Source organism: Prionailurus bengalensis, chromosome C1, assembly GCF_016509475.1.
Source record: "Prionailurus bengalensis isolate Pbe53 chromosome C1, Fcat_Pben_1.1_paternal_pri, whole genome shotgun sequence".
In the NCBI taxonomy this organism is placed as follows: domain Eukaryota; kingdom Metazoa; phylum Chordata; class Mammalia; order Carnivora; family Felidae; genus Prionailurus; species Prionailurus bengalensis.
In genome coordinates this window covers 219,915,066-219,936,840 of record NC_057345.1, presented here as the reverse complement: position 1 = coordinate 219,936,840, position 21,775 = coordinate 219,915,066, and the positions used below count along the sequence as shown (strand labels likewise).

The 21,775-nt window shown below is 51.9% G+C and overlaps 2 protein-coding genes across 3 annotated transcripts in view; both read right to left on the bottom strand.

Moving 5' to 3' along the window:
• The window catches only part of ESPNL (espin like), a 28,928-nt gene extending 27,644 nt beyond the window's left edge, over positions 1-1,284 (bottom strand). The window contains exons 1-2 of the mRNA XM_043573378.1: positions 991-1,284; positions 265-370 (exon numbers count right to left, since the gene is read on the bottom strand). Of these exons, the coding sequence (XP_043429313.1) occupies positions 265-370; positions 991-1,284 (400 nt within the window). The remainder of the gene's footprint in view (positions 1-264; positions 371-990) is intronic.
• Positions 1,285-2,387: 1,103 nt separating this feature from the next.
• SCLY (selenocysteine lyase) overlaps positions 2,388-21,775 on the bottom strand; it is a 33,293-nt gene continuing 13,905 nt past the window's right edge. For both annotated transcript variants that reach the window (XM_043578327.1, XM_043578328.1), the window contains 8 exons: positions 18,102-18,229; positions 17,731-17,895; positions 16,669-16,775; positions 9,908-9,944; positions 7,422-7,505; positions 6,702-6,804; positions 5,164-5,239; positions 2,388-3,537 (listed from right to left, as the gene is read on the bottom strand). In XM_043578327.1, coding sequence (XP_043434262.1) covers positions 3,366-3,537; positions 5,164-5,239; positions 6,702-6,804; positions 7,422-7,505; positions 9,908-9,944; positions 16,669-16,775; positions 17,731-17,895; positions 18,102-18,229 — 872 coding nt within the window. In that variant the 3' untranslated portion in view covers positions 2,388-3,365. The remainder of the gene's footprint in view (positions 3,538-5,163; positions 5,240-6,701; positions 6,805-7,421; positions 7,506-9,907; positions 9,945-16,668; positions 16,776-17,730; positions 17,896-18,101; positions 18,230-21,775) is intronic.

The window sequence follows — 21,775 nt, the reverse complement described above, 5'->3', positions numbered from 1 at the left end:
TGTACTCGGCTCGCAGCCAGAAGGGCTTCCGCTGGCCCAACCGTGTCCATGTCAGGCTCTGCGGCCTGCTGGTCTGTCCCCTACCCCTGCCGGGCCCCCACCTGCCACCCCCGGGGCTCACGGCCAGAAGCATTCCCACTACAGGTGCCAGCACACCCGGTGTGCTGTGACCCCTGGCACAGAAGTGGGGACCACCCCTGCCCTGCTGCCCCTCGGGTCCTGGGGAGAGCTGATGGGGACGGCGGTACGGAGGCCACCGCACACTCAGCTGGGACCAGTGAGACTTCCCTGCCCTGGGACCCAGCGTGACCCCCGGGAGGGTGCCCTCGTGCCCTCTCAGGGCTTGTTCACTGTCCTCCCCGTCCTCCGGCTGCACAAAGGGACGCCGGGCGGGCAGGAAAAGGGAGAGGAGCCCTGGAGACCCTTCTTCTTACCATGAGGGCTCTCAGCCCACCGCCCCCCACCGCAGGGCTTCTGCTGTCACCCACCAAGGTCCCCAGTTGTACAAGCGGGTGCCCACAGCTCCTGAGCCCGTGTGCCCACCACACTTCTCTACACACGCCTTTCTAGACCCTGTGGGAAACAGGCCCCAAGACCAGTCCTGAGGACACTGGCGAGCCCTCCACTGGCAAGGCCAGGCGCTGGGTATGGAGGCCGGGTGCCTCTGTGTGGAGGCCGGGCTCGCTCATGTGGAGGCCACGTGCCCCAGGGTGGAGGCGGGCATGGGGAGAGAGTGCGGCCACTCTGTGCTGCTGGCCCCAGGGAACACGAGGTGGCTTAGGAGGCGGCCTTGTCTCACAAGGGCTTTGTGTTGGTTTGGGATGAGGCGGCCGTGGGGCAGGGACCATGGGGCTGGCACGGCGAGTCCCCGAAACAACCCAGGGCCGCGGTGCCCACGGGAGCCCAAAGCTCCAGGCTTCCTGGCCCACGGCTCCCACCTCCCCCGATCCACACGGACACTGACCCCAGCCCAGCCGCTGTCCCACTCACCTGCAGGCCGCAGCCTCCGTCGCGCACCAGCCAGCGCAGCTCGGCCAGGCTGCCCGTGGCCGCGGCGTCGTGCACCGGTGTGGCCCCGTTGTGGGCCCGCTGGCTGCCGGGCAGCTCGGCCTGCCGCACCAGGAACTTGACGCAGGCCAGGCGGCCGGCCCGGGCGGCGTGGTGCACCAAGCCGGCCCCCAGGGCGTCCACGATGCCCGGGCCCAGGGCACCGGCCTCCAGCAGCCGCTTCAGGGTGGCCAGGTCCCCATCTTTGGCGGCCGCGAGCGCCCGCTGCCCCTCCATCCTCCGGCCCGGCCACCCGGTGGCTCTCGGCGGCTCGCGCACAGGCCGCGGCTTCCTGTTTCAGGCGTGGACGCAGCTCCCAGCTCCGGTTACCGATAAGCGGCACACAGGGCAGATGGGAGGCGGCAGGGGGGTGCGGGGAGGGGGGGCAGGCTGTGGGGACTACCCAAGCCACTCCCACGGTGCCCAGAGCTGCGGTGGGCGGAGGGCCCGGGGCCCAGGGGAAGGGTCCGCACCGGGTCCAGGTCCGCACCGGGTCCGGGTCCGGCGGCTACCGACCATCCTGCGGCTGGACGGTGCCCGTTTGTCCCGCGGAACCAGCGCTAAGGAGCTGCGTGCTGTCCCTCATCCCGAGATGGACTTCCTGCGTCTGGTGTGTGTTCACAGTTACACGTGTCCCTCCAAGAAGGGGGAAGGCTCCCCAGCATCTGCTTCCTCGGGTCAGGGCCGCAGCCTGAGGCTGTGCTGGCCCAGGGGCGTCGGGGAGAGGCCACCCGAGAGACTCTGCTCTTCACAGTGGGGCCCTCTCCGGGCCACTTACCAGCACGCGAGCTGGAGTCTGCACGTTCTGGCCACGTCTTCACCCAGGGAGCCGAGGGCGTTCAGCTGGCCTTAGACCTCGGAGGCTCCAGGAACCTCTGGGGTACAGCAGCTTTGCAGAGCAAGCAAGGGGCACAGGGATCTGACACTGCACAGGAAGGCCTCCCAGGTGAGCGAGGGTCTCGGGGCCCCCGGCTCAGCCCAGTCCCCAGCCGCAGCGACCGAGTCTCTGGGGCTGCAGCTGGGGGTCCGCAGGGCAGTCTGAGCTGCCACGCGTCTTTCCCAGACTGCTCTCTTCACTGGGGCTGGACACCCTTCGTTTCTCGCTGGGCAAGTTGGGGTCACCGGGGCCTCTGCCCAGAGGCAGCAGGACGCTCAACTTTAGTGACCTGTTCTTAAGGGCCCCCAGACACACAATCTCAAGCTGAATTTCTTAAGCTGAAGCCTAATCATATGGTGACAAATTGGGGTCACTGCCCAACCCTCCAACTCCGCCTCCGCGGCCCGCTCAGACACGCTATGAACCCCAGAGAAAACACCTGCTAGAGAAACCACAAAACGCCTCACACAAGCACTGAAATATTTTATTAGTTCACTTAATTTCTGACAACTGTGGCCTCAATGTCATCACGTAGCTCTTGACACCTTAAAGCCACACGTTACAAGCGTTTATTCAATTAAAAAATCACTCCTGTGTTAAGTGTCTCCAGGAGCCTGAGCGCTGAGGCGTACCAGGACGCCACAGAGCAATTGTGACAATAAAAGAATCCTTCCGTGGATGAGATTACGACGCGGGCGGAGCCAGGGGCAGACTGACTCCCACTGCTCAGGAATGACCCCAAGCCCAGTCGCGCCCATGTCCGAGCTGAAACCCTGAGTAACTGACCAAAAGGAAAAGACTGCGGGGCCTGAGGGCTGTGTGCAGGGAGGTGTGGGGGGGAGGTGCAGGGAGGGGCGCAGTGGCCGGAGGGCTGAGGGACAGGCGGGATGGGGAAGCAGGAGGACGCGGAGCAGGGAGTGGGGCCTGACCTTCGGGGGGCCCCCACCTGTCGAGCAAGGGCTTGCAGAGGGCCCTGGGCACGAGGGGAGGGCACACAGACGACTGCTGTGCAAACACGTAGGGGAGGCCGTGACTGCAGCAAAAATCAGGTTTCCTATTCTCATGATACGACCGACAATCGCTTACAGATACTAGCATCTGTCTTCTGGATAAGAACGCCTCACCCCACTTCCCACGGGGGGAGCACGTGGCCGAAACGTCTCCACCTCAATAGAGGCCACTGGGCAGCAGTGACGGTGACAGTCCCGCACAGGCATCTGTGTCCTGGGCCTGTGAGCACCTGTGGCGTCTGCCTGACCCGAGGACAGGGGAGGAGGCCTGAAGGCCTCACGCGCACGCATGCAGGTGCACACACACACACACGCGCACACGCACACACACGCACACACAGTCCAGTCGCTGTGTCAGACTCTCTGGGACAAAGTGAAGACTTGCACGGATTAAGATGGGAGCCGTCTGCATTGTGCCCACAAACGGCTTCCTATGAGGCGCCCCTGGAGCCAGGCGGGCCCTCCAGCCGGGCCACGGCCTGCTTCAGGTCCTGCACGACGAGGTCCACCTCGGCCCTGGTGGTGCTGCGGCCCACGCTGAGCCGGAGAGCGTTCCTGGCCACCTCGAAGGGGATGCCGCAGCTCAGCAGCACTGGGGATGGCCTGGGGGTGGGGGTGGGGGTGGGGAGAGCTGGCGTCAGCTGCTGGAGGAGAGGCTCTCCTGTGCTCCTGGGGGCTCGGGGAGGGACCCTGCCCCTTCTGCTCCCGGCCGGCTCCCCGACTTGGGGCTGCATAGACCCGCTCCCCTCTCTGCCAAGCACCTCCGGGCCCACTGCTGGTGCTCGGGCTCCACACGGCCCATCGGCCCCAGGGTAGGCGGGCACCAAGACAGCCCAAGCACCTGGGACACAGGGCTTCTCATCCTCGGGGAGAGTGACAGGTCTCTGGGGAGACACGCGGCCGCACCGAGAGGCGAGAGCCGAGAGGCGGGGGCTGTATTTTCCACAGCCCCCAGCGCCAGGCCCTGGCACACGGGGCCCCACCAGCGTTTTCAGAGTTTAGAAACCACTCGTAGGGCAGCTCCGGAGCCCTTCGCTCCAGAGGGTTCACTGTTCGGGGCCCATGGGCCTCCCACACGCACAGTCCCGGGAGTCCCTGCCACATACGGTGCCCTGAAAACTGTCCAGATAAACACCCCTCGTGCACAGGGCTATGTGGAAGGGGTGACTTCCACCGCCCCTGGTCACCAAGGGTCCATGCAGGTGAGAGGTGACACAGCTCACGGCTCTTGGCTCCTGGCCCTCCCCTGGCTGGGTGGCGTCACTTCCTGTTCCCGAAGGGCACGGCCAGGGGGCAGTGAGCAGCTGCCTCCACCCCTCCCCCTCCTACCCTCGCAGGAGCCACCCTGGACACGTGTCCCTTACCTGCTGTGCTGTCGGCCCCTCCTCATCCTCCTCACTCCCCTCCCCCTCATCTTGGGGCTATCTCAGTTTCCTCATCTGGGGAATGGGCCGCTCAGATCCTTTCTTGAGGGCTGTGGGGAGCACCCTGAGCCACGACTACGGGAGCACTTGGTAAGGGGCAGCCCCCTGCGCCCCCCTTCTGCACTGCATACCGGCCGGCCTCACTGCTCCTGACATTCACTCTGGCTGCCACATGCCGGCCCCTGGCCCCACCTGCCCTCATGCAGTGCCCCCTGCAGGGCTCTGAGGCCCCCAGGAGGCCCTGTCATCCCCACGCAGCCCTCAGGAGAGCTCTGGCCTACTGCGGTCAAGCTCACGTGCGCAGCCACAGACTCTGTGACACCCCGCTGCTGACCACGGCTCTGCTCTGTCTCTCCAGCACCGCGCCCGCCTCTGCGGCCCAACCCCCCACCCCCACTCACGGCAAGTGGGAAGCCGAACCCCCGCTCCTCCTCCACCGGGGTCTGGCCACTGCCGCCGATGCCCGGGCCCCACAGTTGTCCCCTCCTGCCTCAGCCTTGGCTGCCTGCCTGGGCCTGCCGTCCTGTAATCCCCCTGCACCAGACAGGTGTCCACAGGCCTGTCGCAACCCTTCAGAAGACCCCCACTTTCTGAGGATGAAGGGAGCTCCTGCGGCCTGCCCTGCCCCTTCCCTCCCTCGCGACCTCCCTTAGGCTGCAGTTTCCCCTCCTCCCCTCGGCCCTGCGGCGTCTGGCCACTTTTTGTGTCCCCGTTGGCTGCGCGGCTCTGGAAACCCCAGGCCCAGTGGCCTGTCCTGGCTGCTGGATGCGCCCTGGACACCGCGGCCCAGCACCGGAGCACTTACCGATCTACCTGGTCCGAGTGGCAGGCGGCCCCCACACTGGCCAGCAGCGTCCTGCACTGTGCCAACAGCACACGGCCTGCGGAGACACGGCACGCGGCTCTGAGGCGGATGGTGCAGGCGGGCCCCACCCGTCCACCTCTTCTCGGCCCTCCTGCCACGTTTTGAGGCCACCCCCCTCAGGCCACCTGGGGGGGGGGGTGGTTCCAGGGCACAGGACCCTCTCATCCTAGGTGACCGGGCAGCAAAACCCAGAGAAAATGGCTCCTCTCGCACACGATGCTGCCTCATAAAACTGCCCTCGAAACATGACTTCTGATCAAGATCAAGTGCCCAGGAAGGATGCTCAGAATTCTCAGCAGCTGCCTTCCTTAATAGTAACACTTCCCCGTAGTAACACTTCAACGTAACATCTGTGTTTTCTGGAGGTGGAGCCACCCAGGGGGGTGGCTTTATTAAGGAAGGCACCTCCTTTTCTTTTGTAAGCACAGAGATTAAAATAATAAATCTACTGACTTAAAAACAATCTCGGGCGCCTGGGGGGCTCAGTTGGTTGAGCGTCTGACTTCAGCTCAGGTCATGATCTTGCAATCTCTGAGTTCGAGCCCCGCATCAGGCTCTGTGCTGACAGCTCGGAGCCTGGAGCCTGCTTCGGATTCTGTGTCTCCCCCTCTCTCTGCCCCTCCCCTGCTCATGCTCTGTCTCTCTCCGTCTCAAAAATAAACAACAACAAAAAAACCTGTCTCACTTAAATTAACATAGGTCATCACTGAATACAGTACATCTGCCCCCAAAAATGGGGAAGGTGACAGGAACTTTCTTCCCCACAGCAAGGCGAGCCAGAGAGGCAGCCAAGAGCCTAGGCTCCTTCGCAGCGAGAAAGCATCCAGCCCAGGTTCCCATCCGCTGTGGTCACGGCTGTGCCCCCCGCCCCCCTACATAGTGCAGCCACCCCCATACATGGTGCAGAAGGGCTGAGCTCCTCCCTGCCCAGGGGGCAACCACCTCCTCCCTACACAGTCAGGACTGCTCTGCAGAGAGGCTCCCCCGTGCTGGGAAACAAGGCAGCTCAGCGCCCTGGAACTGGCCTCAGGGCACTGGGGGAGCCAGGCCTGATTTTCATCCCTGGGTTTCCAGCAGGGGAGACCTGTCATCGCAGGAACGAACGAACCCCACAGACGTGCATTTCGTCCTGACTCGGGGCCAAATTTTAAAGCTGACCCCTCTCCTCTCCCTTATCCTCATAAGATATTGTGTCAAACCTGCTGACAGAAATGGACAAGCCGATCTAAAGCCTAGTCCCTGTCACCTCATTCCCCATCAGCTTGGGGCAGGCGCTTCGCCCGGGGTGCCACCTGCCCAGAGCAGTGAGCCCAGGCAGGGAGAGCAGGAAGCAGTGCACAGGGGCCCAGCCTCCTGGGGACAGCAAGGCTGCGCTGCTCCCGGTGCCCCGCACTGGCCAGGGCACCAAGTGCTCGGCGCAGCCCCGTCTGCTCCCACCGCCCCCACCACCCCACGCGGGACCTACAGACCCTGCTCACCTTGGAGCTGGGGTCCCCGGATGGAAAAGTTGCAGGTGTTGGGAAGTCGCTCAGTCCCTGGAAAGCGGCTGTTCAGATGGATTCTCTGCTTGTCAAATTCAGCCTGAAAAATCAACGGGGTGTTCAACGGCGGTTTCAAAGCCCCTCCCCCCACCCCCATCAACGGTTTGACCTTGAGCCTTTTCTGGAAGACAAAATCCCAACCTCGTCACATAAAATAAGCCACCCCCGGGCTTATTTCATCAATAAGCAGCGACCCATAAGAGTTACGGAAACTGGTAAGCAAAGTTAACAAGGACAAAAATTCTGAATACGGTGGCTCTTCCCCGTGCAACCCCCAGATACACTAGTTCTGTGGCATTTCCCACACGCGGCGGCCGAGACCGGCCCACAGGCCTAGAGCCCATTGGCGGGGGGGGGGGGGGGACTCGGGCTTCTGTCCTCCAACCTCCCCCCTCCCCCCTGATTGTCCTCAAAGCCCCCTGACCCAGTCAACCCCTGCCCTGTCTGCTGCCTGGGTGGCACCGACCTCCACCCTCACGCTCAACCGCTCAACCGGGTAAAGATGGGGCTGACCGCATGCCCCGCCCCCGCGGATCCCGGGCTCACAGCCCCACCCCCAACCACCTCCCGTGACCCCCTAGCTCACAGCCCCGCCCCCGCGGATCCCGGGCTCACAGCTCCGCCCCCCACCCCGTCCCCGCGGATCCCGGGGTTCACCAGCAGCCTCTCCTCCAGGTAGTCGCGAACGTCTCTCATGTGGGCCTCATAAGCCTCCCAGTTCTCGGTCACCAGCTCCGCAGCCTGGGGACACAGGAACAGCAGAGGGAAAAAGTATGCTCAGTTGTCCTAGAACAAAGGAGAATAAAGCAGCCTTCAAGAGCGGAGGTGAGATTTACTGATAACAGAGAAGTGACATTTCCTCACAGTGCTCATTTTCTGCAATATCAGGAATAGATCATGTTTACTGAGTGCGACCGTGTGCCAGGGGCCAGGATACGTGCTTCGGAAGAGTTATCTTCACCTGTTCAACAGGAATTTACTTTATCAGGCCCTGCCTGACACCTCCCAGCACCAGAGATCCTGCTGGTTCCAGCAGCTCCGTTCCAGAGAGGAGGACAGCATCATGCAGACGGGGGCGGGCCGGGGGGGGGGGGGGGGGGAGGGGTGTGGTTGTGCACAGAGTGAGGGTGTTCACGGCCACGGCAGAGGGAGAGGGAGGGGCAGGTGTGTTCCCAGCACAGAGTGACGGAGGGGGACAAGGCTGGGGCGCCCAGGACAGACAGGATCAGGAGCTAAGTGCAGACTACAGATGGGGATGACCCAGTCCAGACGGGTAGGCCCTGGAGACGCACAGGCCGCAGACCTCAGTATATTGTGGAGACAGGACGCAGGACTCACTGGCTGCTCATCAGGTGCAGGGGACGAGGACCAGGCAGGACAAGGCATCTCCTGGATTTCTCCAATGAGGTGCTGGATGGCGGCAGGCACCATGGAGAGGGAGGGGAGCCAGGGAGGAGACGCGTGTGCCCGCCCAGCGGGAATGCCAAGTAAGCAGTGGGGGATGTGGGTCTCTCAGGAGAAAGGTCAGGACCTGCCCTGAGATGCCAAGTTCAAGGCCCTGAGCACAGGCTGGTGGTGGAGCTGCAGGACAGGGGGAGAGCCCCGAGGGCGATGTTAGTTGTGGAGAGGAGGCTGGGGGGCATCAGGAGGTTGGCCGGCAGGCTGTATGGCGGTGGGAAGGCTGGGGAGGAGGCTGCAGGGCGGCCGGAAAGGCAGTCTGGAAAGCTGGGAACATTCTAGTGGAGAGGCACAGGAGGAGGTGCACGGAGGACACAGGCAGGAGGGGCGGTTCCTCGGGAAGCGCACAGGGAGGGAGGGAAGCCGGGAGGACACCCGGACCAGCCTGGGAGTCATCTCCAGGGAGTGGGGCCCGGGCCGGGAAAGGGGGGACAGTCAGAGAATGCGGGCGAAGGTGCAGCTGCAGCAGGGAGCTGAGGCGCCAGCATATGGGATCTCCTGCTGCAAATGCCACCCTGGAAGGACAACCAGGGGGGTGCCGGGGCGGCCCGGGGGCCCAGCAAACCTGTGGGCCTGACCGTTGGTCTCTGCTGTGAAGACATGACTATATTTCTCATATCAGCAGAGGCTTGAGGAAAGAGCTTTTCGCTTTCAATGCTAAGCATGTGCAACCCACTCTACAGAACTCAAAAAGTATACTTCCGGGATGATGAATGTAACTTGAGGCTTTTTCTAACATCAGTCCATTTATTGGGCTCACGAACATGATCTCTCCCAAAGTCCTGGGGAAACAGATCATGAGATGATGGAAAAAAATAGGCCTCAGTGCCTGGGTCCCGGCACAGAGCTCCTGAGACCCCTGTAACTTCCTAAGTGATAAGAGCTAGGAGCACCTCTTGTTCTAGTATTTAGACTTCGGTTCTTGACACAGTGTTCCTAAACCCCTCGGGATTTCCCAGGAGATACGAGTATCTTTTATTCTAACGTGGAGACTCCGGGTGGGCTCTGGGAGGGCACTGGTCACTGAGTCATGATTAGAGGCTTGGAATTTTCACCCCGCTACCACATTCTCCGGAGGGGGTGGGGGTGGGGGCGCTAAACATGGAGTGAAGGGCTGATCAGAGCCTCCACAAAAATCCCAATAGCGTGGGTCTAGAGAGCTTCCGGGTTGCTGAACACATGCAGGTGCTGCTGGGATAGCACCTCCCCCACACCTTGCCCTGCGCGTCTCTTCCGTCCGGATGTCTGTCTCCTTTATCACATCCTTTCACACTCAACCAATAATCTAGTGAGCAAAGTGTTTCTGTAACTTCTGTGAGCCGTTCTGGCAAACTAACTGAACCCGAGGAGGGGGTCACGGGAACCTCAGATCTATAGCTGGCTGCTGGCACTGACAACTGGCGTGTGACGTGGGGCTGGTGGGGGCAGTCTTGGGGGCCTGAGCACTTGGCCTGTGGGGTCTGACGCCATCTCCAGGTGGACAGTGTTAGAGTTGAGTTAAACTGTAGGACACCCAGCTGGTGCCCCAGAATTGTCCCCTGTGGAAGCCTTCCCCCCTGCACCACATCAGGTGTCGGGGTGTCGTGCATGGGGGAGTAAAGGGGACACCCCTGGAGCAAGACTCAGGTTTTCCTACACATGAGACAAAGCACCCGCTTCACCTGTCCAAGCTCAGCAAGGCTTACCTTCCCAAGGCCGGCAATCATTGGGGTGTTCTCTGTCCTGTAAGAGACAAGGGATTCATTCAATCCTATTTCCATGCAAAGCAACTAGCAAGTGTCCCTGGAAGGAATCCTGTCTGCAGAAGTCATGAATTAAAACAAAAACAAAATTACACCAACACTTTTCCTAGACATGTGCCATGTGGCTGCCTCAGTGGCAGCCGTAGGCCCCCAAACCCTCCATGTGGACACTCCCGGTCCAGTCCCAGTTGACACGGCCCATCTTGGGCAATATTATGTTGGGTGTTTGCAGTGACCATTCTGTCTGGATCCTCTTCCCACCCAGGAAAGACCCCTCCTCCAACTGCAGACCCCAGGGCCTGCCTCTTTGGGCCTCCCTGTCGAACCAGGCAGGGGTCCAAAGACCTCAGCTCAACACTGCTCCCTTCAGCTGAAGCTTCTCAACTATCATACGGGACGAATCCTTTGTTATTAGAGATTGTGTGTGTGCAGGAGAGGGACAGGAGGGCCCCTGCAGGCGGGTGGCTCTCGCTCAGACCTAACAAGCTAAAAGCAGAACTCTTCGCTCTATTTTCATTAACTTATTAATTTTCTTAGTTTTAAGTTTTGGCTACACAAAGTTTTCGTAAACATTTGGGGCTGGCAGCTGCTTGCTGCCCAGTAGATAAGGGGACAAGTGAACTCGAAGCGCAAGGTAGTACAGGTAACGTGACCCTGCTGAGCTTCCTTCGACAAGTTTATTGGTCAGTTGTGTCCCCGGAGACGGGCTCTGACACCTGGGGAAGGTCCGGGACATTCCCTCTTTAGACCTCACCCCACTCACCTGTAGGACAGCTCGTCCAGACCAAGAGCACCTCTCAGAGGCCTACCACCTGTGACTGCCTGGGCAGGGGCTGCCCACGTGGAAGAGTCAGGACCCCCTGTAGAACCTGGAGCCTTCCCTCCCTCGGGGCGTTCGGGTAGCCCTCTACCCTCCATCTAGAGCAACACAAACCCTGCTTCCCCCTCCCTGTCCACCTACTGAGCTTCCAGAACACCTGACGTTCTGCCCTTTTTTTTTAAACTTTTTTTTTTTTTAAGAGAATGTAGAGTCAGATGTGGTTATAAGAAATACTATAGAGGCATTCTGTCACTCAGCTTTGCCCTAATAACACTATAGCACAAGATCACAACCAGGATACGGATAAGATACAGAACATTTCTGCCACAAAGGTCCCCACGTTGGCCTTTTATAACCAGACCAGCCTCCCTGCAGCCCCACTGCTTCCTTAACTCCTGGCAACTGCTAATCTGTCCGCCACCTCTAATTTTGTCGCTTTCAGAATGTTCTATAAATGGAATTAGAGAGCTATAACTTTGGGGCATTGGCTTTTTTCATACACCATAATTCGCCGGAGATTCTGGGCTGTCGTGTTTATCAAGAGTGAATTCTTTCTCGTTACTGGGTAGTGTCCACGGTACAGATGTGCCACAGCCTTTCAGGCCATTCACTCATTAATGGACATCTGGGCTGTTTGCACTTTGGGGCTATTATAAATAAAGCCGCTATACACACTCGTGTACAGATTTTTGTGTAAATACAAGTGTTCATTCTCTGGGATGAATGTCCAGGAGTGAAATTCCTAGGTTGTATGATGGGTGCATATTTAATTTTAAAAGAAACTGCCAGGCTGTTTTCCAGAGCGGGTGGACCACTTCAAACTCCCATCAGCCGTGTATGAGTGATGCCGTGTCTCTGTACTCTCAGCACTCGGTGTTGTCACAGGGTTTTGTTTTAGCCATGCTGATAGGTGTCGGATGATGCTCACTGAAGTTTCTTTTGCATTTCCGTAATAGCTAACGATGTTGATTATCATTTCATGTGCTTCTTTGCTGTCTGTGTATCTTCTTTAGTGAAATGCCTGTTTATGTCTTTCGCCCATTTTTTGACTGAATTGTTTGGGGTTTTGGGCTGTTGAATTTTGAGTGTTTTTTATATATACTAGATACTAATCCTTTGTTGAAGCCATCATTTGAGAACCTATTCTCCCAGTGCACAGCTTGTCTTTTCATCCTCTTAACAAAGTCTTTTGCAGGGTGAAAGTTTTAAATCTTGATGAAGTTCAGTTTATCAATTTTCCTTTTTATGGATACTTTTGGTATCAAGTCTAAGATCTCTTTGCTAAGCCCTAGAGCCTAAAGATGTTTTCCTGTTTTTGTTTTCTAAAAGTTTTATAGTTTTATGTTTTACATTAAGTTCATCATGTATCTTGAGTTAATATTTTATAAGATGTGAGACTTAGATGGGAGGGTGGTTTCCTGACCAAGGATGTCTAATTGGTCTAGCACCATCTGTTGAAAGAGAGAATCTTTCCTCCACTGAATTACGTTTGTATCTTTGTCAAAAATCATTTCGGCATATTTCTGATTGTATCTATTCTGTTCCATTGGTTCACTTGCTGGGCTTTTGTCAGAGACTGGACTAAACATTTACCAGTTTGGGGAGAATTGACATCTTTATATACTGAATCTTTTGATCCATGAACAGAGTATATCTCTCCACTTACCTAGATCTTTGCTCTCTTTTATCCACATCGTGTAGTTATTGGCTTACAAGTCCTGTACGCATTTTGTTAGCTTTCTATTTTTGAGTGATTATAAATGGTATTGTATTTTTTAATTTTGTTGTTCATATGTTCATTACCAATGTACAAAAATATAGTTGATTTTTGTATGTTTGTATTGTAACCTGTGATCTTGCTGAATTCACTTATCAGTCTTAGGCGTTTTCTTATATACTTCTTGGGATTTTCTACAGAGACTATAAATAGGGACAGTTTTACCTCTTCCTTTCCAATCTGTATCCCTCATATTTCCTTTTCTTGCCTTCTGCACTGACTAGAACTTCCAGAACTGTTGAAAAAAGAGGTAAGCGTGGACATCCCCAGATTGTTCCTGATCATAGGGGTAAAACATTCAGGCTTTGACTACTGAGTATGATGTTAGCTGTAGATTTTCTTGTAAATGCCCTTTTCAAACTGAAGAAGTTCTCTGGTCATATCATTGTGAGACTTCTTAATGAATAAATGTTGAATTTTGTTAAATGCTTTTTCTACATTAAATGATGTTATTTTTCTTCTTTACTATGCTATATTGCATAGATTGATTTTTGAATACTGAACCAGCCTTGAATTCCTGGAACAAACTCCATTTTATTGTGGTGTGTGTATTATTTTTATATATTGCTGAATTCCATTTGCTAATATTTTGTTCAAGATTTTTGCATCTGAATTCATGAGGGATATCTGGTCCATAGTTTTATTTTTTTATACCACCTTTGTCTGGTTTGGGTATAAATTCATAAAACGAATTGGGGAAATGTTCCTTCCTCCACTTTTCTAGAAGAGACTGCATAGAAATGGTGTTAATTCATTAAATGTTTGGCAGAATTCTCTCATGAAACTATCTGGCCCTGGAGATTTATTTTTGGGGGGTTTAAAGTTACAAAATGGGGGCGCCTGGGTGGCTCAGTTGGTTGAGCGTCTGACTTCAGCTCAGGTCATGATCTCACGGCTCGTGGGTTCAAGCCCCACGTCAGGCTCTGCGCTGACAGCTCGAAGCCTGGAGCCTGCTTTGGATTCTGTGTCTCCCTCTCTCTCTACCCCTAACCCACTCGCATTCTGTCTCTGTCTCTCTCAAAAATAAACATTAAAAAAACTTTTTTTTAATTACAAAATAATCTCCTTTTCCTAATAATTATAAAGCTATTTAAATGCTCTACTCTCATATTAAGTAAATTGTAGTAGTTTTTTTTTTAATTTAAAAAAATGTTTTATTTTTATTTATTTATTTATATTTTTTAACGTTTATTTATTTTTGAGACAGAGAGAGACAGAGCATAAATGGGGGAGGGTCAGAGAGAGAGGGAGACACAGAATCTGAAGCAGGCTCCGGGCTCCGAGCTGTCAGCACAGAGCCCGACATGGGGCTCGAACTCACAGACTGTGAGATCATGACCCGAGCTGAAGTCGGATGCTCAACCGACTGAGCCACCCAGGCGCCCCAAAAATGTTTTATTTTTGAGAGACACAGACACACAGCATGAGTGGGGGAGGGGCAGAGAGAGAGGGAGATACAGAATCCAAAGCAGGCTCCGGGCTCTGAGCCATCAGCACAGATGTGGGGCTCAAACTCAAGAACTGTGAGACCATGATCCAAGCCAAAGTCAGATGCTTAACTGACTGAACCACAGGGTGCCTCAGTTCTTCAAATTTATTGAGGTTTGTTTAATAGCACAGAACATAGTCTATCTTAGTATATATTCTGTGGCACTTGTAAAGAATGTATATTTTGCTGCTGTTGGATGAAGTGTTCTAAACACTTCAATAGGTTGGTTGTTGGGTATGACTGAGTTCTTCCATATCCTGGCTGACTTTTGTCTAGTTGTTGTATCCGTTGTTGAGAGAGGGATGTTGACGTCTCCAAGTGCAGTTGTGGGTTGACTATTTCTCTTTTCATTCAGTTCAATCTGTTTTTGCCTCACACTATTTTGCAGCTCTATCGTGCAGAGCATTGACATTTAGGATTGGTAGGACTTCTTGGTGGACTAACTCTTTAATCATTATATAATGTCCCCTCTGTGTCTCTGGTAATTTTCTCTGCTCTAGAGTCTCCTTTATCTAATGTTATATAGCCATTCCTGCTTTCCTTTGATTAAGGTTTGTCTGATACATATTTTTCCATTTTTTAATTTTCAGCCTCTATCAGTATATGTGAAGTGAGTTTCTTAAAGATAGCATATATACTTGACCCTTGAACAACACAGGGTTGAACACTATGCGTCCACTTTTATGCAGGTTTTTTATAGTACTATAAATGTATTTTCTCCTCATAATTTTTGCCATATTTTCTTTTTGCTAGCATACTGTATTGTGGAGAATATACTGTATAATACGTGTGACATACAAAATATGCATTGACTGCTTATGTTGTCAGTAAGACTTCTAGTCAACAGTAGGCTATTAGCAGTTAAGTTTGGGGGGAATTTAAAAAGTTACATGCAGATTTTCAACTGTGCAGGGGTTGGCACCACTAACCTCTGCGTTGTTTGTTCAAGGCTCAACTATAGTTAGGTCAATTTTTTAAAAAATTCACTCTGCCAAGCTCTGTCTTTTAATTGCTACATTTAGATCACTTACGTTTAATGTAATTAATATGTTAGGGCTTAGGTCTGCCATTAATTTTTTTTTTCTGTTTATTCTGTTTTTTATTTCTCTGTTTTCTTTTTCCTACCTCCCTGTGGGTTATTTGAACATTTTTGAGATGTTCCAGTGAGTAGAACCTTACTTCCATTTACATCCTTTTAGCCCTCCCCCATTTATAATTATCCTAAATATTTCTTCCACATATATTTTGAACCACATTAGACAGTGCTATCATTTTTGCTTCAGCCATCAAATATAACGAAGAAAACTCAAGAGGAAAGTCTATTTTATTTACCCATAACATGCTTCCTTCCCTTCCCCTTCCCTTCCCTTCCCTTCCCTTCCCTTCCCTTCCTTTCTGATGTTCCAAGTTTCCTTTTTTTACTATTTCCTTTCTGTTTAAAGAACTCCCTTTTGTCATTTTTAGCACTGGTCTTTGGAGGGCAAATCCTGCTAGCTTTCCTTTATTAGAGAATGTCTTGCTTTCCCCTTTGTTCCTGAAGGGTATTTCTGCCTGTACAGGATTCTGGCTTGACAGTGCTTTTGCACTTGCAACATATCGCATCACTTCCTTCTGGCCCCCGGGGTTTCTGATGAGAAATACACTGCCATTTGAATTACTTTCACTCTATAGGAAAGGTGTCATTTTTTTTTTTCCTCTAGCTGCTTTCAAGATTTTTACTCTGGCTTTCATTCTCAGAAGTTTAACTATATGCCTTGGCATAGATTTCCTTTGGTTCATCCTGCTTGGGGTTTGTTCAGCTTCCTGAATCTGTAGGTATATGTCTCTTGCCAATTTGGGAAGTTTTCAGCCATTTTTTTTTTCAAGTTCCTTCTCATCCCCACCCTTTCTCCTTTCGTTCTGGGACACCAATGAAATGAATGTTAGATTTTCTGTTATAGTCCCACAGGTCCTTGAGGCATGGTTTCAGTTTTTTCCAGTCTGTTGCCTCCCTGCTGTTTGGATTGGGTAACTCTGTTGTTCTCTTTCAGTTCACATTCTCCTTCCTCTGGTGCCCCTATCCTGCTGGTGAGCCCATCCACGGAGCTTCGGACTTTGGTTGCTGTAGTTTTTAGCTCTAAAATTTCCATTTAGTTCTTCTTTACGTTTTCTTTTTCCTGACACTTCCATTGGTGTTTCTGGGTTGCAGGCTCCACCAGTTGTAAGTCAGGAGAAAGGACGCAAAAGAAAACCCAAGGAACCCACCACCATGTTCTGGTTTCTCCTTCTTATTAGCATTTCTGATAAAAGGTGTGGTCCTGGCTAAAGTACCACTGTGTGTCATGGGGACACAGGAGCTGCCAGAAAGGAAACAAGTGCTTCTGTGCAGCCCCGCTCATCCCACGGTCATGAGAACAGCAGTACATCTCAGCAAGGAGGGCTCCCGTGTTGAATCATCCCCATAGAGACCGAAGATCTGGGAGTCCTAGGTGCAGAATCCATCAGTGGGGCAAATTCTGACTCAGTAGTGACAGAGAATGGGCTACTACAGTTCTTCCGAGAGACAAAGACAAGTGACTGCCCTACAGACCAAGAGTATCACCAGTAGGTCAGAAACTTCTATTAACCTTCTATCTTACCCTGGCCTGAAATTCCGTTCCTGTCCACCTCCAAACAGCATAGGGTACAGAGGGGTAAGTTCACCGAGTCCGCGGACGTAAAGTGCTCCAATCCTGGGACCATAGAACTGGAAAGAAAGGTCGGTCATTTATTCAACAAGAACCTCCCGAGTTCCTACTCTGTATACGTGCTGAGTGCTTAGAGGCACCCAGAGAAATCCTGTGTGCTGTGTAAGCCCCACAGCCGTGCTACCTGTCACCATTCTGGACGTGCCGGAGTCAAAATCGCCTTCGGGGTCCAGGACGGAGCCTGCACTCCTGTTCCCAGCCCAGTGGCAACACAGCTTGACTGCACATCACAGAACAGAATTCATAAAAGGAGAGCGGCTGGAACTAGAGACTGCCAAGGGCTTTTCCTGGGTACGACTCCACGTTTTTGAATCATCATTTGCAAAAATCAGTTAAGAACCACGGCGTCAGGTCGGCACACATACTCCTTTGGAAACTAGCTGAGCACCATGCTTCAAAATAGAGGATTAAAACCACTTGAGGTTCCGGTCCACTGCCAGAAAGATGAGCAAAGCCTCAGAAGGGCGTTCCCTGCTCACGTTTCTCTCTTCCACCGTAAAGAGAAGAGCTGAACCTCTGCGTTCAGGAGCCGCGCTTTCAATCAAGTTAGAGAAGGCAACGTCTTGAACCCCACCTCTTCCGTCCCCGTGGCAGCGGAGGCGGGGACACGAGTGGGCTGGCGAGGGGTCTGCAGGCGCTCTCTGCCCACGGCAGAGAACACTCACCACCTGGCTAAAGCCACCTGCCTTATGTCTCACCTGGGCCCTCAGTACCCTCCCACAGCCCTGCCTGGCCGGCCCCTCCTGCCCCACTCTCCCCCCTGTGCCACGCATCAAACGGCACTCCAGCTGCTGCTGGCCCCCCTTCTTTAGCCCCCGCGGGCGGGGGCCGCAGGTTGCTGCACCATGTCCCCCGGGCGCCCTGGATGACAGACGGATGATCAGTGGCGCTGTGGGCCCTGCTCTAAGGTGAGCCTCGAGGTCACGGGGGGGGAGGAGGCCTCTGTGGACGCACCTTGTGCCCCACGATGGTCAGGAAGTCCACGCCCAGAGCCTCCACGTCCACGCGCCGTTTCCCCAAGGCCTGCGCGGCGTCCGTGTGCACCAGAATGCCAGGCAGTCCGGAAGCCGCCCGCTTCCGGTTCAGGGCTTTGATTCGCTGACTGATTTCAGCAACGGGCTGAAGCAGGGAAAAAGAAACAGTTGAGGATGTTGCTCTGATTTCATGAAAACCCAGTGAAAGAAACACAGAGTCATGAAGGAGGACAGGCGACAAACAAGAAAAACGAGAGGAAGAGGCCCCAGGTGTGGTGCCCGAGAAAATCAAGCAGAGCGTGGGCTCCCTTCACCCCGCACTACGTTTTCTTAAAAGGATAAACAACTCACCATGATGACGCCAGTCTCATTATTGGCCAGCATGACCGTCACGAGGCACGTGGCCGGGCGGACAGCGGCCAGGATGTCCTCAACCTCCACCTGCCCGCTCACCTTGGACACCGGCACAAAGGTGACCGCTGAGGAAAAGACCCAAGGACCGAGGTTAATCTTACGAAATAACCTCTGCTGAAAGTTCATTTAGATACAGCTTAACAAAAGTATTTCCACATTAAAAAGTAACCGATCTGGGGCGCCTGGGTGGCGCAGTCAGTTAAGCGTCCGACTTCAGCCAGGTCACGATCTCGCGGTCCGTGAGTTCGAGCCCCGCGTCAGGCTCTGAGCTGATGGCTCAGAGCCTGGAGCCTGTTTCCGATTCTGTGTCTCCCTCTCTCTCTGCCCCTCCCCCGTTCATGCTCTGTCTCTCTCTGTCCCAAAAAATAAAATAAAAAACGTTGAAAAAAAAAAAAAGTAACCGATTGTAAAAGTTCCAAAACCGATCAAGAAGGAGTATAAGCCACCCGTTATCACGGTGCCCAGAAACAGCCAACCTGAAGGCTCCTCTCGTGCCACTTCCATCGCTGAGCATCCATGGGACACACTCCCCGTGTGGCTCCGGAGGGGCCCAAGAGGAGGTAATCCGCTCTTAGTTCATGAGAGCATCTTTTTTCTGTTTTTAAGTTTATGCATTTATTTTTGAGAGAGACAGAGAGGGAGAGGGAGAGAAGGTGAGAAAGAGGCAGAGAGAGGAGGGACAGGGAGACAGGGAGAGAGAATCCCAAGCAGGCTCCGCACTGTCAGTGCAAAGCCTGATGTGGGGCTTGAATTCACGAACCATGACATCATGACCTGAGCAGAAAGCAAGAGTCAGACGCTTAATCAACTGAGTCACCCAGGTGCCCCAAGGGCATCTTTTTAAAAAAAAAAATTTATCTTAGGGGCACCTGGGTGGCTCAGTCGGTCGGTTCAGTGTCCGACTCTCGATTTCGGCTCAGGTCATGATCTCATGGTTCATGGGATTTAGCTCTGTACTGACAGAGCCTATTGGGATTCCCTCTCTCTTTCTCTCTCTGCCCTCTCCCCTGCTCGCACATACATGCATGCTGTCTCTCAAAAAATTTTTTTTAAATTTTAATTCCACTATAACTAACCTACAGTGTTATACTGGTGGCAGGTGTACAATGTAGTGATTCAACAATCCTATACATTACTCCGTGCTCCATGAATCCCCTTCACCTGTTTCACCATCCCCCCACCCACCTGCCCACGGGGAACCACCAGTGTGTTCTCTATAGTTGAGAGTCTGTTTTTGGTTTGTCTTTTTGAATTTGTTTTTCTTCTTTCCTAAATTCCACGTATGAGTGAAAACATATGGTATTTGTCTTTCTCTGCGTAACTGGTTTCATTTAACATTATATTCTCTAGTTCCACCCATGTTGTTGCAAGTGGCAAGATTTCATTATTTTTTATGGCTGAGTAATATTCCATGGTGTATGTATACATCTTTGCCATCCATCTATCAGCGGGCACTTGGGCTGCTTTCATATCTTGGCTATTGTAAATAACGCTATAATAAACATAGGAGTGCTTATACTTTTTCAAATTAGGGTTTGCACATTCTCTGGGTAAATCCAGTAGTGTGATTACTGGATCATATGGTAATTCTATTTTAAATTTTTTGAGGAACCTCCATACCGTTTCCCACAGTAGCTACACAGTTTGCATTGCCACCAACAGTGCATGAGTGTTCCTTTCTGTCCACATCCTCGCCAACACTTGTTGCTTTTGTGATTTTTAATTTTAGCCATTCTGACAGGCGTGAGGCGACATCTCACTGAGGTTTTGATTTGCATTTCCCTGATTATTAGTGATATTGAGTATCTTTTCATGTGTCGGCCATCTGGAGATCTTCTATGGAGAAATGTCTGTCATGTCTTCTGTCCATTTTTTAATTGAATTATTTGATTTTTTGATGTTAAGTTGTATAAGTTCTTTATATGTTTTGAATACTGACCTTTTATGGGAAGTATCATTTGCAAAATTTCCTCCCATTCAGCAGTTTTTCTTCTCCTTTTGTTGATTATTTTCTTCACTGTGCAGAAGTCTTTTTATTTTATTGTAGTCCCAGTAGTTTATTTTTGCTTTTGTTTCCCTTGCTTCAGAAACATATATTGAAAGAAGTTGCTACGGCTGGCGTCAAAGAAATGACTGCCTGTGCCCTCTTCTAGGATTTTTATGGTTTTAGGTCTCACATTTAGGCCTTTAATCCGTTTTGAGTTTATTTTTGTGTTTGGTGTAAGAAAGTGGTCCAGTGTCGTTCTTTTGCACGTAGCTGTTCAGATTTCCCAACACCACTTGTTGAAGAGAATGTCTCTTTCACATGTCATATTCTCTCCTACTTCGTCAAAGACTGATTGACCATATAATTGTGGGTTTATTTCTATTGTGGGTTTTCTATTCTAGCCCATTGACCTATGTGTCTATTTTGTACCAGCACCATACTGTTTTGATCACTACAGCTCTGCGGTATATTTTGAAAGCTGGGGTTGTATTACCTCTAGTTTTGTTCTAATTGTTCAAAATTGCTTTGGCTATTTGAGGCCTTTTTGATCCCATACAGATTTTAGGATTGTTTGTTCTAGTTCTTGAAAAATGCTTTGGTATTTTGATAGGGACTGCATTAAATGTGTAGATTGCTTTGGGTAGTGTGGGCATTTTAAAAATATTTCTCTTCCCAACTCATGAGCATGGAGTATCTTTCCACCTTTGTCGTCTTTGATTTCTTTTCTCAGTGTTTTATGGTTTTCAGAGTATAGGTCTTCCATCTGTTTGCTTATTCCTAGGTATCTTACTGGTTTTGGTGCAGTTGTAAATGAGACTGTTTTCTTAATTTCTCTTTCTACTACTTCATTATTAGCGTATAGAAATGCTATGGGTTTCTGCATATTGGTTTTGTATCCTGTGACCTTACTGAATTCATTTATCATTTCTAGTAGGTTTGTGTGTGTGTGTGTGTGAAGTTCTTGGTGTTTTCTGTATAGAGTATCCCGTCAACTGCAAATAGTGAAAACTTTTACTTCTTCCTTACCAATCTGGATGCCTTTTATTTTTCTGATCTGAGTGCTGTGGCTAGGACTTCCAGTACTGTGTGGTGAGAGTGGATAGCCTTGTCTCATTTCTGATCTTATGGGGAAAGCTCTCAGTTTTTCACTGCTGAGTATGATGTTAGCTGCGGGTTTTTCACATTATGTTGAGGTATGTTCCCTCTGAACCTACTTTGTTGAGGTCATGTTTTATCATGAACGCATGTTGCGCTTTGTCAGATGCTTTTTCTGCATCTATTAAAATGATCATAGGGTTTTTATCCTTTCTCTTGTTGAGGTGATATATCATGTTGATTGATTTGTGAATTTCAAACCACCCTTGCATCTCAGGAATAAATTCCACTTGATTGTGGTGAACGATTTTCTTAATTGTATTGTTGGATTTGGTTTGCTAATATTTTGTTGAGAATTTTTGCATCTATGTTCATCGGAGATCTTGGCCGGTAGTTCTCTTTTTTTTGTAGTGTCTTTATCTGCTTTTGGTATCAGGGTAATCCTTCTTCTGTTTCTTGGAATAGTTTGAGAGGAATAGGTATTAACTCTTCTTTAAAGGTTTGGTAGAATTCACCTGTGAAGCCATCT